Source organism: Trachurus japonicus, chromosome 11 (assembly GCF_045865225.1).
Source record: "Trachurus japonicus isolate A0001 chromosome 11, Traja_1.0".
In the NCBI taxonomy this organism is placed as follows: domain Eukaryota; kingdom Metazoa; phylum Chordata; class Actinopteri; order Carangiformes; family Carangidae; genus Trachurus; species Trachurus japonicus.
Window position 1 is genome coordinate 20,189,527 of NC_140917.1, and position 17,548 is coordinate 20,207,074.

The 17,548-nt window shown below is 44.3% G+C and overlaps 1 protein-coding gene across 1 annotated transcript in view; it reads left to right on the plus strand.

Annotated features, from left to right (window-relative positions):
• Positions 1–17,548, plus strand: part of pag1 (phosphoprotein membrane anchor with glycosphingolipid microdomains 1) — a 52,982-nt gene that overhangs the window by 20,882 nt on the left and 14,552 nt on the right. Inside the window, exons 2-4 of the mRNA XM_085791582.1 lie at positions 13,466–13,501; positions 15,322–15,557; positions 17,303–17,360. Coding sequence (XP_085647708.1) covers positions 15,370–15,557; positions 17,303–17,360 — 246 coding nt within the window. The 5' untranslated portion in view covers positions 13,466–13,501; positions 15,322–15,369. The remainder of the gene's footprint in view (positions 1–13,465; positions 13,502–15,321; positions 15,558–17,302; positions 17,361–17,548) is intronic.

Below are 17,548 nucleotides of genomic sequence, written 5' to 3' on the forward strand. Positions count from 1 at the left end.
AGTCAAGAATGATGAAATGAACCTCCAAGTCGGAGCAACTTTCCAATGTTTCCCTGGGTTTTAGATTCCTGAGCGTCTCTTGCGTTTCAACCTTGACAGTAAAAAATGTTTTACTTTTCTTTTCTGATTTGTTACTTTCATATTCCCTAGATATACTTTTCCTTCCCTCTTGAGGTTTTTTCTAAACAGCTGTGTCAGCGTGTGCACGGGCAGCTTCGCAGACAAAACACGCAGCAAAAGGGTTTGAAAGCTGAACTGAAAACAATTCCTCCCTCTCTGCTAAAGAAAGACTCTCCTACTTTAAACAAAGGGAAGTTACTGTCGACGACTTCAAACACCCGTTGGCCTCTTTTTGGAGCAGTTGTGGCTAGTTAAACACTGGCTGCAACCAGCTGTTTATTAGAGGCCTGACAGCAGAACAATAGCTGCGGCGGCCGCGTGCAGAAGTAAGAGGAGCTATGCTAAGCTAAGTGAAGAGGCTAACCACAGGACAGGGCTGAGAGGAGCCAAAACACAGGAAATTAGCCACTGTTTACTTTTGCTTGTCTAGACTTGTTCCTACTAATTAAGTGCGAAGAGCCCCCTTGTGGATTTCTGATCTCTGAGGAATGAGCTCTCAAGGTTACTCTCGTGTGTTTCATTGTTTGCGCCGCTTTCCAAATGAAGCAGTGTTTGACCCATTTGTGGCCCCCAGGACTGTGAGCTGTTGGCGTTAGCCCTTCAATAATCCCCCAGCGACCCAGAAAGTCCTTTCTAGAGCAGGTGGTTATGTGGGCCATAGGCCTAATAACACAACAATGGCGTCATATGGCTGAGAAAGTGTTAAAGACGGCAGGGGTTTGGGTGTACATTATTTATACCTGATCGCTGCACTGTACCCTTGAGGTTTGGGCTTTATGGGCTACAAGTGTATGTGATTATGATTGTTTGAAAGCAGCTCCGAAAGTGCATCTTGGGTATGTGAACACACACACATACACTGTAGAAATTGTGGTGTGCGACCTAGGGTTTTATGACATCCAAGTCGCTCATTCAAACCATACATACATAGGATTAGAGTGAGTGTGTGTGTGTGTGTGTGTGTGTGTGTGTGTGTGTGTGTGTGTGTGTGTGTGTGTGTGTGTGCGTGCGTGCGTGCATGCACCGCACACGAGCCACAATACCGGAGTTCCTGCCAGAGAAGACTGAGTTCTTCATTAAATCTTGGTACCCCTGCTTTTAGCCCCCCGACGCTAATGTATTCAGTATGGCTGAGTGCAGCTGTGCCATTTTACCCATAATTCTGCAGGATTTTGTACAAAGTACATTAAGTACAGAAGAAAAGGCTGAAGTTTGATGCATTTCAAAGCACGCAGCTGCATTCCCATGGCCCCTCATGGGGCTTTTTGCAGGACACTGTGAGGACAGAGCGGAGGGGGTAAACTAAGAGGACAGTCCTAACAAACTGCACCGTCCTCAGGGGCATCTTTTTCCAGATGAGGCCCCCTGTCTCACGGCCTCATATGAAGCAATCTGGAAGTGTGTGTGTGTGAGAAAGAGAGAGAGTTTGCGTGTGTGTGCGCGCGTGTGGGTGGCCTGTTTACATTCCACTGATTCCTCACGGGAATCCCACTCTCTATTCTCTGTTCCCAATTTGCCTGGGAAGGTGTGTGTCTGTGTGTGTGTCTGTGTGTGTGTTTGTGTGTGTAAGGGATATTTTTAGCCTTTCTCCGAATTACAATTGGTAACTGTCCTCAGACCTTCACTTACCCCCGGTCAAACTTCACTTCTCTGCAAACACACTCACTTCCTGATGGACTTTTTAACCTTGTAAATGCACCTGAATGCATCACCCTTTTCCTCTCAGCCTCCTATACTGAAGTACCCACACAGTTGTTGCATATAGATGCTTCCTCTGTGTTTATTTTCAAATTAAAGCTTGTAATTTGTGCCTCTTCCAAACTCAGTCCTCTAATCAAGATTTCTAAGAAACCTTACACAACAAATTTGTTGTTGGAAGTGCAGAGATTGCAGCTGTCATTTTTGTGCCCAAGCAGCTTAAAAGGCAAAATCTGCAATCTCTTCTCTGGCTCAGTTCACACTGTTAATTCCCCCTCAAGTGATGATTTTATGCTTCTTGCTGTGTCAGCTTATGTTGAACTAGTCACCTTTTTCTATTTTCCCCTTAATCCTCCAAAGCAACAACCATCACAAAGTCAATCCTGGATTTGTGCGCTTTTCTTTTCTTTTCTTTTTTTTTCAAAGATTATTTTCACTTTATTTCTTGCTTTTTTGAATAGTAGAGAGGATGCCATGTCACAGAGATCAAGATGTGGTTCACTATCTTTTTAAAGTACACAAATCCGTTTTCCATTGAACTTACTTCCTCCTGTCAGAAATCCTTGACATCTGCTCTGAGCGACATCCTGCCTGCTCTGAGAGCCAGAATCACAGCAATTGATTTGACACTGATAGACACTCAGGAAGTTCTTAAGTAACCAATCCATAAAGACAAGTCATTATTGCTGTAATATGATGTCATGTATGATGTTGCGTTTTATAGCAATAGGGGGCGGGGAATCATCATTACAAGCGCTTGAGAGGTCAGAGTCATGTGGAGTGTGTGAGTGTTGTGCAGTGGGTTAAGTGTCCAGGGCTTTGCTAATGGCCTAATACGAGTTTGCGGTCAGGAGAATTGAGAGGTAATTTACAAACGCTGTAATGCAATGCAGCCCTTGAATTGGAGGGGCACTCGGGGAGAAGTGTGTGTTGGGTTCAAGTTCAGACATGTTGTGTGCTGAGTGGTGCACAGAGTTGTGTACTGTATACACGGGACAGACTAAAGGACAAACCTGGGGAGAGAAAGAGAGACACACTCTGTAGCATATGCAGATGTTTCTAAGCAGATTCAACGCATGGTGCAATTAAGTGGTTAACATGCATTCATGCTCTGTGGCAGGAACAGATGGGTGACAGCTTATGGGGAAAAAACACCAGTAAGTCTCAGTGTGTGCATTCACTAACACTGACAGGTGTGGTGGAGGAATGAAATATAATAGATGTACATAGAGGACCTATTGGATTTCTACATATAAAATATTAATTTAAAACATATATGCAAAAATGATATGAAATCTACTGGATATCACAACAATTTCAATTTCATAACAATTTTATGTAGCGGTGTGGTGTATGGTAAGTGTATGTGTGTATAAGCTTGTCAGTGTATATTATGAATAGGGTCCAGATGTTTCACACCACTCTTCAGTAATATGCAGACAGACAATTTAAAAGTTAAAAGTTTAAAATTGATGAGAAATTCATCTAAAAAAACAAACAAACAAAAAAACATGTACAAAGCATTTCATATGCATGTTGTATGTCATACTAGATATAACACAACACATATGTGGCAAAGTCACATATTGGGCGACTCACTGGCTGGTCAGTCTGACAGTTAACTGACCACTGGTGGTTCAGGCAAACGATCACTGGTGTAAAAAATGAAATACCCTGAGAGTAAGTAGCTGTATAAGAACAATATATATAGTATCTATGAGTCAGTTAACCATCTGTGCCTCAGATCCACTTCTTGCACGTCAGCAGCACCTCAGCAAATCACCTCAGTAAGTCCCAATAACATGTTCACGCAGCTGAAGAGCAGACCTTGGGCATATCTCTTCTTATGAATTGAGAAAGTGGTGTTTTCCCGCTGTGAGCAAGTCATACAGAAAGAATTATTGACAAGCACTAGTCATTTTGTGAAATCCTGGCATGTGTGTGTTTGCCACATACATTCAGTCTGTGAATAATATCAGTGAGTGTCACCTCCGTCTGCCTCCCCATGTCTCCACACATCTTGCCACATTATCCACCCACTGTGTCGAAATGGATTTGCCTCTGGCCACCTCGGCTTCCTTGAAAGTGTCGGTGTGAAGGTGTCTCAGTTGCATTTTCCTCTCTCGACTGCTCCCCGCACACTCAGTGCTTTAATGTATTCGCTCACTTGGCTCACTCCCTCTTTCTCCCTCCATCTCTCTGATGTCTGTCGCCTGCTAATTGGTTCATCTCTATTCGGATGACTCTGTCTGCGTGTGTGTCCATTTCTCCCTGTACTAGTGTGAGTGTGTGAGCATGTTTGTGTGTGTGTGTGTGTAATAATCATGCAGATGTGTGTGTGTGTGTGATTGACAGCAGATTTTCCGCCACCAGCAGGCGTTCTGTTTGCTGCTCCGATGCACATTCAGTTGGTTCATTTGGTTTTCAGCTCTCCCTCGGGAAACACTGAGCCGCCCCCATTAAAAGATTTGCGAAGGGCTGTGGCTGCCGCTGCCGCTTTGTAAATAAACACTCCACCATGTTATACATTTATTAGGCATGGTCTGTCCCCCTGCTTCATTGAGGTGTTGCATATAGGAAGCAGTGAATGAGCTTTAGCTGTGTGATCATGCAGATTTTGGTTTCAGTTGTGGCTGGAAAGAGACGTCAGGACTGAGCAATTACTCTCTGTCGCAACAGGTGACAGTGATAAGTAGCTGGTCAGACAGCATGCCTTGACAGTAAAAAATGCAGGAAGTTCATTAAAAATATCTGTAGCTTAAAGTCATACCTTGACACGCAGATACTTACATGAGAAGACTGATACCATTGTCATTATGGAAACGAAGACAAGACTGTGGGAAGTCCCTGAGCCTGCAGGGCCAAGAAATAGTCCAGTGTGACGTATAATGATATATGTTGTTCACTTTTGAGCTTTATTGTGTTGCTATGCAGGTTTATTTACCTTTGGGTGCAGCCAGGCTAAGAGTTTCCCCCTGCTTCCAGTCTTCATGCTCAGCTAAGCTAAACAGTTTCCCTCCACGAATGCCAAAATAAAACGAAGAATATTCTGCATCTTCTCTCCAAATATGCAGCTAGTTTTGATTCCCCCTCTCTGACTAGGAGTGCCCCCCCCTCCTCTTTACTTACCGCCAGGAAATATGGAATAATCTTCAGCTTGTGAAATGAGGAATCAAATGGAATAGTTGAAAAAAAAAAAGAAAAAAGGTGGAGGCAGGGCCGTGTGTGTCTGCCTCATGCAATCTTTCAGAGTTACTCAGGCGTGCGGGTTTAACCAGAAATCTCAAGATTGCTCTCTGAAGGTTGCCATGTCTTGCAGCATCCTCCCTCCCCCTCCTCCCTCTCCCTCTCCTCCTAGCTCATATAGTAGAGGTTGCCATGTACTGTATGTTTGGTTGTAGCCCCCCAACACACACACACACACCCACACACACTCACAACCACCCTGGCCATCTACCCCCAGCTGCTGTTTCTGATTCTAGATGTGCCCTTTGAGTCCCTGCAGGCTTCCATATTTTACCATATATTTATGGGGGAGCAGACGTGTTGAATATGCTATGGTCTGGAGAGGGGTGAGGCTCTAGGGGTGGGAGGTGGGGGGGCAGAAGAAGAGGTGAGAGGAGGGCAGAAGGATAAAAAAGAAGATGGAGATACAGACAAAGAAAGGAAGGACAAGAAATAGTCAAGGACAGAACGGAGGATGGGCAAGACGGTGACAGAACTGGTGGGTTGTGTGGCGGAGGGGGCAAAGGAGTGGGACACCCGCACAGCCAGAAGGGGAGGGAAAGATCTCTGTGTGTGTATGTGTGTGTGTGTGTGTGTGTGCGTGTGTGCGTGTGTGTGTGTGTGTGTGTGTGTTAGAGAGAGATATTAAACAAACCCAGTGAGGAGAAGTACGCTTGAAAAATACCTCGCTCTGAAAGGTCAGACGTAGCATCAACAGGCCTTAGCCTCCGTCCTCTCCATCACTTTTTCATTCCTAACTCTCCTCCGTCCTCCCACTAACCTCTCCTCAGATATCACACACACACACACACACACACACACACACACACACACACACACACACACACACACACACACACACACACACACACACATCACCCACACACACACACACACACACACACACACACACACACACACCCATTAGCAGACCAGACTTGTGCTCCCTCTCCAACTCTGGCACAGTGTGTTACAGTCCAAAAGGTTGGACAGAGGGTTGGAAGGGTCTGACCCCCTGCCACTCGCCCCGTCTGGGTCTTCTAATAAACCCACCCCTGCTGTGGTTAGAGGCTTGTAAAGATGGATCACATTTCCATTTCAGTTGCTCATCACACACACACACACATACACACACAGACACACACCTCTATTAATCCCCCCCTATTGCCCTGTGCCTTTTGTCCAAAAGGCTGGCGTCAAAGGAGGAGATAAATGAGGTGCTGCGTGGCAATTTTCAGAGCAGCGGTGAGGGGTGTGTGCAGCCTCGACGGCTCAGGGGTTTGTCCACAAGACTTGGAGGAAAGAAGAAAAAGAAAGAAAGAATCCTATTGGTTTGTGTTAATGCATCTTTGATAGAGAAAACGTGTGTTTATGTTGTCGGCGTTGTCAGCTCATTTGTGAATTTGCCGGAGCGAGAGCAAGATCATGCGTCTGGAGGCATCTGTTGCATTTCATTAGCAGCTTTTAGAATTACCTCCGTGGATTTCTCTCTCTCTCCCTCACACACACACACACACACACACACACATGCACGCACGCATACGACACCCTTCATCCTATTCCATTCACCCCGATAATCCCTTTATCTTGGCGGCTATTCAGCACATAAAGGCCAGTGCCATTGAATAATGATGCGGTCGTATCTACTCCTCATTCACTCTAATGCTAATCTTCATCTCAAGGTGACAATGATAGAAAGATTTTATGCACGCAGGCGTTCCGACAGTGAATAAATCTAATCGGAGGTGTGTGGATCTGCATGTGTGAGCGCCTTTAATATTTTCATTTCCCTTTTTAAAAGAGGAGAAAGGTCTGTTTTTCAAGCGTGGTGTCAATTTAGTCTGACATCACGCGCATGTTTGTGCACAGACAGACAGCCACCCTTCATTAGTGCACTCATCTCACGGCTTTTTGTCATCAAATTCCCATAGTTCAACAGTCCCCCCCCCCCACACACACACACACATCCCCTCTCATTCTTTCATTAGTGTTTGCCAAGAAGGTCACTTCTAATGTGAGTGACAATCCCTGAAATCATCACAACAATTCATCTCTTCTTTCACGCTCCACGCTCCCATTTACATATTTGGATGCCACGCCTGGATGCGTTTGTTTAATCACTGTAAATTACCCCTGCTGCACAATTACCAAAGTCGGTTTTGTTTTAGCATTTTATTATTAGCTGAGCGGCCGCGCTGTCACAAAGCTGAGACAATGACAATGACAGAACGTCCCTCCATGCTGGAGTGAGGGGAATACATTTGTCAGGAATGTGGAAGATGAAAGAAAAAAGTCTCTGTGTGGAGCTCGGTTTGTTAGATTTAAATTCGCCTGATGTGACCGTTCACACAGCTGCTGTGGTTTCTGTAGAAGTTGCAGTTTTGGTCAGACCGATGGCTGAAGGTCTGAACACCGGGGCGACACACTTCCTCTTTTCCAGGACCAGATGGAGTGTGAGTTCGAAGTAGAATCGAAATTGAAATATTCATCATCATGTGTAAGGAAGGAAGACACGACCAAGTGAGTCGGTGAAAGCTGTTGTTATTCACGAGGACGAGAGAACGGATGGGAAAGAGAGAAGTGGAACTGCAGTTGAAAGGTTTTAAGTGTTTGAGGGTGATAGAGTGAATATTCGTTCCGTACAGTGTGTTAGCAGGATCACACAGACGCACATTGTTGAGTTTAGTTAGAATCAAACGATTTAAATGCAGAGCAGCGGCCTCTGGCCCTGGCAAGAAGGACAGTAATAGGGTAGATAAACTAGGATAAGAAAGATAAAGTGAAGTGAAGATGTGAAGATTAAAAAAAACTGAGAATTTAAGACATAATGAAACAAATCTAAGCTCATTTGTTTTAATGTGAGTTTACAATGCTCTCTTTGTTACTAAATTACATTTTCCAAACGGTAGTCAAGCAAAATGCCAGCGGTCATTCAGCCTCAGATTTGAGTTCATCCGATGTGAATCCAGTAGTTTCTGGTTCAGCTGTGTTTCTGATATGAGCACGTCTCAGAGGAACACCTGCGGGCCACTGAAGAATTCTGGGTCAGCAGTGTCCTCCAAAAAAAACTGTGCGAGGAAGACAGGAAATGCATCTTTCCCGTGGGGCTAAGCGACATTAACCAGAGGCCGATTCTTACAGACGTGCACACATGTTTATATAATCCCCCGTACGTACACACGGAGAGCCTCTGCAGACTGTAATGGCTCTGCGAGGTCAGGACCGGACATGGCACAGAAATGCTGGCGGGGAGGGGGAGAGAGCGTTGTCGTCGTTTATGGTGAAGACAGAGGACACATGTTGCTGCCTCTGCAGCCTCACAGCTGGTTGGGATTCAAAAGGAGGTTGAATTCTTGAAACCAGATCTTCCAGTTAACCACGAGACCACCAGGAGACTCTGTGAAATGGGGTTGTGAGGGATTTATCATAAAATACTGTAGGCAAGTACAATAACCGGAGGCTGACACTCCTCATCTTGCAATATGTTTTCATCACAGTAAGAAAATCCACATAGAATGAGAAGAAGGAGGAGAATTAACACATGCAGATGTTTTTCGATTCGGAGCACATTTATCAGTTCAGATGAAAGTGCTTTATATTCGTTTATGTGTCCCCAGTGAGAGTTCAATACAAACGCTGCTACTGTATCTCCAGAGGGAGAGAAAGAGAGAGAGAGAGCGGAGAGCAGTCCTGTGTATGGATGAAGATATAATACAGATATCTGTAATATGAGAGTGGGGAGGAGGAGGGTTGCTGAATTATGCAGTTTCAATTTCCCCATTTAGGGAGGATAGATCAATTTCTCATGCTAAAACCATTAACCCTGAGGATAGACAGCGTTACCATGGCAACGCGGATTATGTCCCTTGATCAGAAGCACCTGTTTTCATGCTCGCGCAGACACAGGCAGAGACAGTGATTAGTTAATGAGACAGAGTAGGGACTACTGACCAGTGTTAGATATATAGTGACGCCACACACACACACACACACACACACACACACACACACACACACACTTGTAGGTTTCCTCTTTCTTTTTTAAATGTATGTAACTCAACAGATTGGTCTCTGCATGTGGACAGAGTTTATTGCAGCGTCTCTCTTCAGGGCAGGGTCCCTCCTGCTCTGCAGCCTGTGGGGAGTTGTTGCCTTTCACCAGCTCCCTCGGGATGGGTGTGTGTGTAAGGATGTACGTATGCGTCACTATGACTATGTGTTGCCTGTGTGTCCTTTTTTGCTCTTGTTTCTCTGTTTCCTTTCCCTCCTCTTTTTTTTCTCTCTGCGTGTTTATTCCCGTGGTTTGTCCTCTTTCTCACCAAATTCCTGTGAATGGCCTCTGTACATCTTTAACCCCCCCCCACACACACACACACACACACACACACACACACACACACTCCCTCTCTCTCTCTCTCTCTCCATCTCTCTCTCTCTCTCTCTCTCTCTCTCTCTTTATCTTCCTTTCTCTCTCCTCTCCTGGCAGCAGTCCCCCTGTCCCTTCTTCTCCCCTCCCCCATTTCCTCCACCCCCACCTTCCAAATGGCCCTCCGGTCAGGACACAAGATGGTCAGTGGTGTGTGTTTGTGTGCTATGCTGCATTCATGTGCATTGTTTTTATGGCCATGTTGTTATCACTAAAAACAAAGCACGAAATCCAAAGTTCCTCTAAAAAAAAGAGACAATTTTTGCATTAAAATCTATGTATGAGTGGGAATATGAATTATGCTTCACTATACTCTGTAGATGTGATTGTGTATGCTTGTGTGCATGCATTTTTATCTGTTCATCCATACATCACATATATTATGTAACCTCAGCCACATGCCCGTGTCATCCCAGTGGTATTAGATGATATTAGTGATATCAATGTCAACAATTAGAGGCATTCTCCCTCCTTCACCCACGAGCTGGTGAACAATGGAGTGAGAGATGGAGATGACAGTGGGGGAGGGAGCTTGTTCATAGAGGCTTTGATTTGTCTTTTTGTGTTTCAGTGCAATAGTTTTATGGTACTTCTACCAAAGTAACGTCAGCACCGAGACCCTGCAGAGTGCTGTGTTTGTGTGTTTGGGAGCTCAACGTCTTTGTGTTATGCTTTGTCCCTGCAGAAGTCTAAAGTATGCTGCTGAGTGTTTGTGTGCAGTTTGTATAGAAGAAGAGCTATTCAAAGCTCTTTTAGTAGCTCTTCTGCATACAATGCATCTGTAACTGTGATTCCCGGTTCATTTCCCCACATAATGCACAAAGAGAGACCTTGCTAACGAAGCAGAAATTCTCATTGTGTGAATAAACTGCAGTCATCACTTTCTTCGCTCCTTATTCCTTTTTATTAAAAAAAAAGATGTGAGATGTTGCTCTGAGCTTCCTGCAGCACTCCACACAAGCATCATCTCGTAAAGAAAGTTGAGGCTTCTCCTCCTCCTCCTCCTCCCCAAAAAACTGGATTATTTAGTATTGTGGAAATGCCTTTGGCTCTCCTATGAGAGGCTTCCTGAGGCTCATTTCTCAGCAGCCATCCAAGCTGTAAACCCTCCCTGTCTGTGTGCACCCAGAGGACCCTGCAGAGGGAGGTGTCACACAGCCACACAGGCATCCGCACAAGATGAAGCACTGCTTTGCATGTGGATGTTAATTCTCTCATTTTTCACCCCTATACCATCTTTCTCTGCCGTCCAACAGCTTGTCCGGCAGATTAAACCCCCCCTCCATACACACACACACACACAGACGTGGCCCTGCTTGGCTTGTACGCTTCATTGCAGTGTCAGGTAGGGTCTCAGCCTGCAGAGCAGAAGGGCTTAGACTGGATTCCTTGCCTCTTTGGCTCTAGTTTCTTGCATGGTGGGTTGTGCCTCGATGGGGCTTGTGGTTAGTCTCGGGTCTATGTGTGTGTACAGCTGGCTGAGGGCTGAATTTGGACCTCTGCCTTTAATTCCCAAAACACATTCCTTTTCAAATGGCTTTTCCAGTCAGTTATTTTCTATGGCATGAAACACAAGACAGCCACACTGATTGTCTCCCCTCCAAGGCTTCTGTTTTCTTTCATCAAAGCCTGAAAGCGCCGGGAGACAGAGAATGACAGCATAAGAGAGTACAGTTGTAGTCCTTGGCTTGCTGTCTTGTATCACATGGTGGTGGGCCTGGAAGGAGTTTTCCACTGTGAAAAAGATACTCAGAGCTTTTATGTGTGGTGTTTATCAAGTATTTAGGAATGAAGTGTGTCCTCACAGGATAGAGAATGGATGGTTGACTCCTTCGCATATTTTTTACTCAGCGGGGGGAAGCATGTCAGAAATGTTTTCCAGAGCTGGATCTGCATTTGTACTTAACAGGTTCTTCATACCATTTGGGTTAAGACGGTGGAGTTTTGTTTTTTTAGGGACATAAAATGCGGCGGAGCAGAGTGGGAGAGGGGGAATAGTGGAATGTGCCGGAGCTTTCTGCCTCACAGAAAGTGAACGCAACGCTACGTGAATGGAGGGCCTATGTAATATTTGTTTAACAGTGAAACAGTGGGATAAGTAGTGTCATAAAGTCAAGGAGCTGACTCTAATCTCTATCCTGAGCTTGCTAATATTAGCGACCGGTGATGCTAGAATAAATAAGACTGGCTCAGCAAAACCCGGAGTGTTCTAGATTCAGCAAGGGAGTTTTTTTTTTCATTGCTTATGAATTCAACTTTCATTTAAAGAAGGAAGAGTGTGTCTTTCCTTTTCTTTCTGTGTTGCTTTAAAGCTTCTGCAGCACTTTAAGAGACAAGAGTAGGCTGCATGTAGCACAAAAAGCTGATGGTAACTTTTTGAAACTGTTGTTAAAATGATAAGCTTGCAGTTTGCCAGACTCTCCGGTTCTAATCATGTCAAGATTTGTGTTTGTGATGAGTTGAATTTTAAATGTGACACAGTTTTTATTTTGTTTTTTGCACTGCTGTTGATTTTAAAATGATAAATAATGAATGTAGGGATGTGATTAGACCTGATTAAGTGGTTTGGGTATCAGCCATGCCACACCTGATTCATGTCGACCAGAGTGATCATGTTAATGTTTAAATAATTACAGAACTATGTGTTTCTGTTTTTAGTGGAGCAGCTTGTTATCTTACATTAACATGACCCCAGTGGGAACTATAAAGTGTCACATACAGTTTTAAATTGGGGAAATCACTAAATGAGTCATTGTCAATGTGTACAGTCTCAATATGGGAAGTAGAAGTCATTTGAATGTTTGTTATTTTATGATACTTTATCTTAGTTTACTGTATTTTTAGTAATTAGATATTTCCTTGTCCTTCTCAAACTTTATAATAATAATAATAATAATAGTAATAATCTAATTGTGTCCGAAGCTTTCACACAGTCATCATGGCGACGGTCTCTATCTGAGGATACAGACCACACTTGATGGTGTACTCACACATGATAACAACTAAACCACCTCCATGGCAACACTATCACCTGAGGCAGGAAGTCAGGAAGCAACAAAGTTTGTGGTGTTTTTTCTTGAGAATATTGAAGTGAAAGTTTAACATGCACAGTGACAACCAGTTAACATATAGTAGCCTAGGCTATATTAACACGAACATCACCTGCAGTTTAATAGTTCTCTGTGAGTTGCATTCAAAACATTTCTGTAATATTTCATTTCCCCCCTCTACCACCACCATAAATAGCACTGATGGCTAGAAGGGAATGTTGCCATGGTGACTCAGTGCTATGGCAGCCGGTAATTATTCTGGCTTAAGTGCCAGCGGAGACACACACGAGCTGGCACACCGTGGCAGATAGCAACACCTGGACTCCAGCCACTCAGACGGAGCCGGATGAGGGGGGAAAAAAACAAACATAGACAAAAAAGAGAAACATCTTTGAGCACATGTGGACGAACTGAAGTGGGGCGTATCAAAATCTGGTAGTGTGAAAGTGTGTATTCACCTTTATGCTCAGACCTGGTGTAAGATGTCATATGTTTGTGTACTGAAACGCTGCAGCTTGCAGTGGTGCGATATGATACTGAGATGATGTCACCTGGTTGTCATCATCTATGTTACATGAGCCGACTGGTCTGGTCAATAAAGTGCATGTTGTGTGTGTCCTGTGTGCAAGAAACATTGGAGACATGGGTAAAGTTTGTATGTGTGTGTGTGTGTGTGTGTGGCTGAGAGGTTGCAGGCAGCCTGTTGTCCAATATGTTTTTGATATGGGCATTAAAAAGCAAGAACACACTCACAATTCCCTTGCCTCTCTCTCCCACTCACAAGCAGCTTACTTCCAGGCACACACCGACACACACACACACACACTTGTAGTCCACACCCTCACAGAAAACAACACCATCCACCAAGGGTAATATTCAGCTCAGTGCTTTTTATTTTCACCAAGCAGTAATCCCCCCCCTCTTCCTCTTATCTGCTCTCTTCCAGGCGAGGCCAACCTGACTAATCATCCGAGGTGTCAAGGTAAGGTTGTGTTTGCCTCTCACCATCCACTCACGCTGATAGCAAACATGAGCCCCGGTGTATTTTTCATCCGGGAAAACACAACACGGCGCTCTAACAAAAACAGGAATTCCTCAGTGGCCCTTTGAAGGAGAAGTTAAAATTGGCTTCTGCTGCAGCTTCATCTGGTTTCGCCACAAAACTTCCTCGCCGCTCGAAGACGAAGAGCGCTTCCTCAACTCCCACAATCCCCGTTCACATTAGCATAGGCTAGCAGACAGACACAATGGAGTTTTTCACCAACGGCACACAATTAGCTACACATATTCTGCACACACAGACACACGCACACACAAGAGTTTGGCTCGTGTGTGTATGCCAGAAGAAAACAGACAAGAGAAGATGAATTGTCATATTTTTGTCAGCAGGTCTTCTGTAGCCAGGGCCGTTGTATAGGGGAGATAGGTGATCATAATTCGAGGGGCCCAGCGCCCAGTAGCGCCCACAAAAACCCCCAGTAGTCTAGTCTTTGTATGACTGAATTATTCTGCATAAGACCCTGACTAATACTCATAGTAATGCTGCCTTAGCAACAAAACAAAGTAGGCAAAATAAAAATTGATAATACATACGTAGTCTAAGAAAAAAAGTGGAAAAGTCAGGGGCCCACTTTAGTATTCTTTCAGGGGCCCCAGAATTCTTAGTAACGGCCCTGGCTGTAGCTGTCTGTTGTGGTGATTGAGAGGAGAAGGACGTGTGGATAGATACCACTCCTGACTCTGTGGCCCCTGTCAGTCCCCCAGTGTGTCACTTCTCTTTCTGATCACCTTTTCATTCCTGCTCCAAATCCCTCGATCTCTGTTACTGTCACTGCGGCGTTGTGCAGCGCACACACACACACACACACACACACAGTGAGATGCAGACCTGCCACTCCACATTCATTTGGAGTTTTTTTTTTTTTTTGGCTCAGAGAAGCTCTCAGTCTCATCCCTGCCACTGCCTCCACCCTCCGTGACTCACCCCTGTAACACGACACAGCTGCCGTGAACCTATACCCATCACAACATCAGTGGCTTCCATCAGTTCGGCGAAATCCAACTTTGTGCTGTTGGACGGGGACGTGATGAGGTTGCTTATGCTGTGTGGGGCAGAGCCCAGACACCACCAGTTGTTGGGAGTCTCTGGTGTGAGGGCCACTGCAGCAGACTGAGGCGGATCGCTGTCTGCAGTGCAGTCTGTCGCCGCTCTGTGCTGCCACCTGCTGGCTCACTGCGCGATCACTCGATGCGGTTGGGGGAAGGATGTGTGTGCTGGCTGGAATCAGGCTCTTTATACCTCATTTATCTGTGCCATGAAGCGCCATTGTTCCACAGAAGCTATTAAAAAGCAACCACATCGTTACACAGGATCAGATCAGAAAGATGTTTTAATTATCCGGGGTTTTATGGCATCAGGCTAAAAATGATCACATTGTTACTGATTTTCATAATGGAGCTTAAAATCTAAGTGTCTGTGGTGAAGCTGCTGCACCATAACCAGCTCATTTCAGTTTATTTGCTCGACAAATCAAGTGCAGTTTGAACAGACTTGGCTGTATCCTTCAGTAAACTGTCTTCATCCCCCACCAGCATTGTCATCTATCAAATGAAATGATGAAAAACACACAGATTCTTCCACCACCACATATTTAATCTCACTATTTGTCTACTATTATAGGTTTCCCTCAAACTCCAAATTCTTCATAGTTGAAAATAAAGATTGATTTATTTGATATCCATGTTTTCACTGTGATGTTCAATCCCTCTTCCTTTTTCCCCCTCTGTCTTGTGTCCCCTCAGCCGGTAGCTACCTGTCAGATGTCCTCTCCTCCCACAGTGTGATGCGTCATGGCTCCGGTGCTGAGTGGAGTGTGGTGGGGGCCGGAGGCGGGTGTCGTCGGGTCGGGGGCGGCAGCTGCTACCGGGGTGGCGTCGTGGCTGGGGAGTGAGCAGCTGGTCCTGGTCATCACCCTCAGCACCCTGACCGCCCTGCTGCTGGTCTCCGTGCTGCTGCTGCTGTGCGCTAGCTGCCAGGGGTAGGCACCAGCACTAGCACACACACACACAAAGATACACGCACGCATACACACACACACACACACAAACACGAACACACTAATGACCTATATAATTGTTGTTCTAGGAAACACTCGCATAGTTAGAAGAGGCCAGGAAAAGGTTGACGTGTGTTATCATAACAGATTCCTGACTTTACGTAACGTCCCATCCTCCAGTGCACAACTATCTCAGCCAAAATCAACTCTTACTGGAAATGCCAACTGAGCATGGTACTGTAGCGCTAAAAATAGCAGAAATACCTGAGAAGGTCTCCATCGCTGGGTTAAAGGTATAAGAATGAGGAACAACGCCACTGAGTATGGTAAGAGCCTGAGGTGACCACATGGGCATTTTGGCTTTGATACAGGAACTATAAATGATTGTGTGCTGTCAAACACAAGGTCAACAAATAACACAACTTCATAACTTGAGTTGAATCACTGAATACTTAATAAGTATTCAGAAGTACATATTTATGTCAATACATGGTTGTACTGTCCCACATTTACACAATATAATCACTGAAACAAGCTACTGAGGGATGAACTGACCGACTGTACAACCTGTAGGAGAAGGATCACTTTCAAAGCCTGTAAAAAATGTCATAAAAACACAATTGAATCAACAGGAGTCACTGTTGTTTTCATACTTCTTATTTAGCCATTGATGAAGATTGGTGGTTGTAAACACAGCAAACACTGAAATCTAAATGTATGTTCTTTTTATTTCCAAACCTTCAAATATGGACTTAAGATCAGACCATGGTCTCTGGTGAAGAATTCTTTGCTTCATCTTTATCTAACGCAGCATCGTTAGGACACTGGCAGGTTCAGACCTGACTGGCAGAGAAGGAGTTGGCAGCGACTGTGTTTTCACAGTGATAAACACGGTGTATGATCTATCACCTTTTCAAAAATAAAAGTGAATCATCTGACTAAGGGCTCTGTTTCAAAGTAACAACCTCATATAAATGTAGTGGAGTCAAAAGTACAGTGTTTATCTTTTAATTCCATTGGAGGAAAAGCTCAATGAAATTACATTATGAAAAAAAAACACAAGTAAAGTTCTCACGTGAATGTACCACTACACTAGAGTTAGATACTGTATTGTCCTGGGGTAGTTTCTATTAGAGGTTACAGGAGCGGATATGAAACCTTGATGGTTATCAGCACAGACACTGTCCTGCTCAACTTCTCAGGGTGATTTTAAAGTCACATACATTGTAAAACAAAGTGCAGTTAGTGAGTGTGTGTGTGGGCAGCTTTGTTTTGCCTCTAACCGTGAAGATGCTGATGAAGCAGCAACATTTAGAAATAAAATGGAAACACATACTGATCTGATATTGCATGAAGAAACTACCGATACCTCCAAGAGTTCACCCAAACTCACAAAACCAACAGCTTTTGGTGGCATTTTCTAAAATGTGTCTATTTTTAGGGTCATAGCTAAGATAGATGGGTGTGACACTGTCCTTCTATTTTATACGCTCGAGTGAAGAGAGGAACAGAAACACCCTTTCAATAGAATGTGGTCAAATTACAGCATCACTTTGACGTCAGGCCTAAACCACACAAATAACATTAAAAAAACATCAAAGATGATAAAACTGATTTTTAATGTCATAGTTTTATTGAAACTTCCATTGGTGGAGAAACAAAGAGCATCTACCTTTCATTTTGTCTCTCTCTTTTCTCTAATCTCTCCAATCTTGTTATTTTTTTAGGCAGAAGAAAGCAGTCAACGGACATCCAGCAGGAGACCAAGACAACCTGATGAATGGAGTGAGTCAGATTTTGAGGTTTTCCGTATTTGCAGTAAACTGGATTTAAGGAATTAAAGGAATATTTTGAAGGGCGACTGAAGCACCTGACAGATGGCGGCTCTGATGAAAAGGCTGCAGCTGACGATTTTCTAAAAAAAAATGTGATTCTGCTTGTTGTGTTTGTCAGGTGTTGATTGTGTGTGTGTG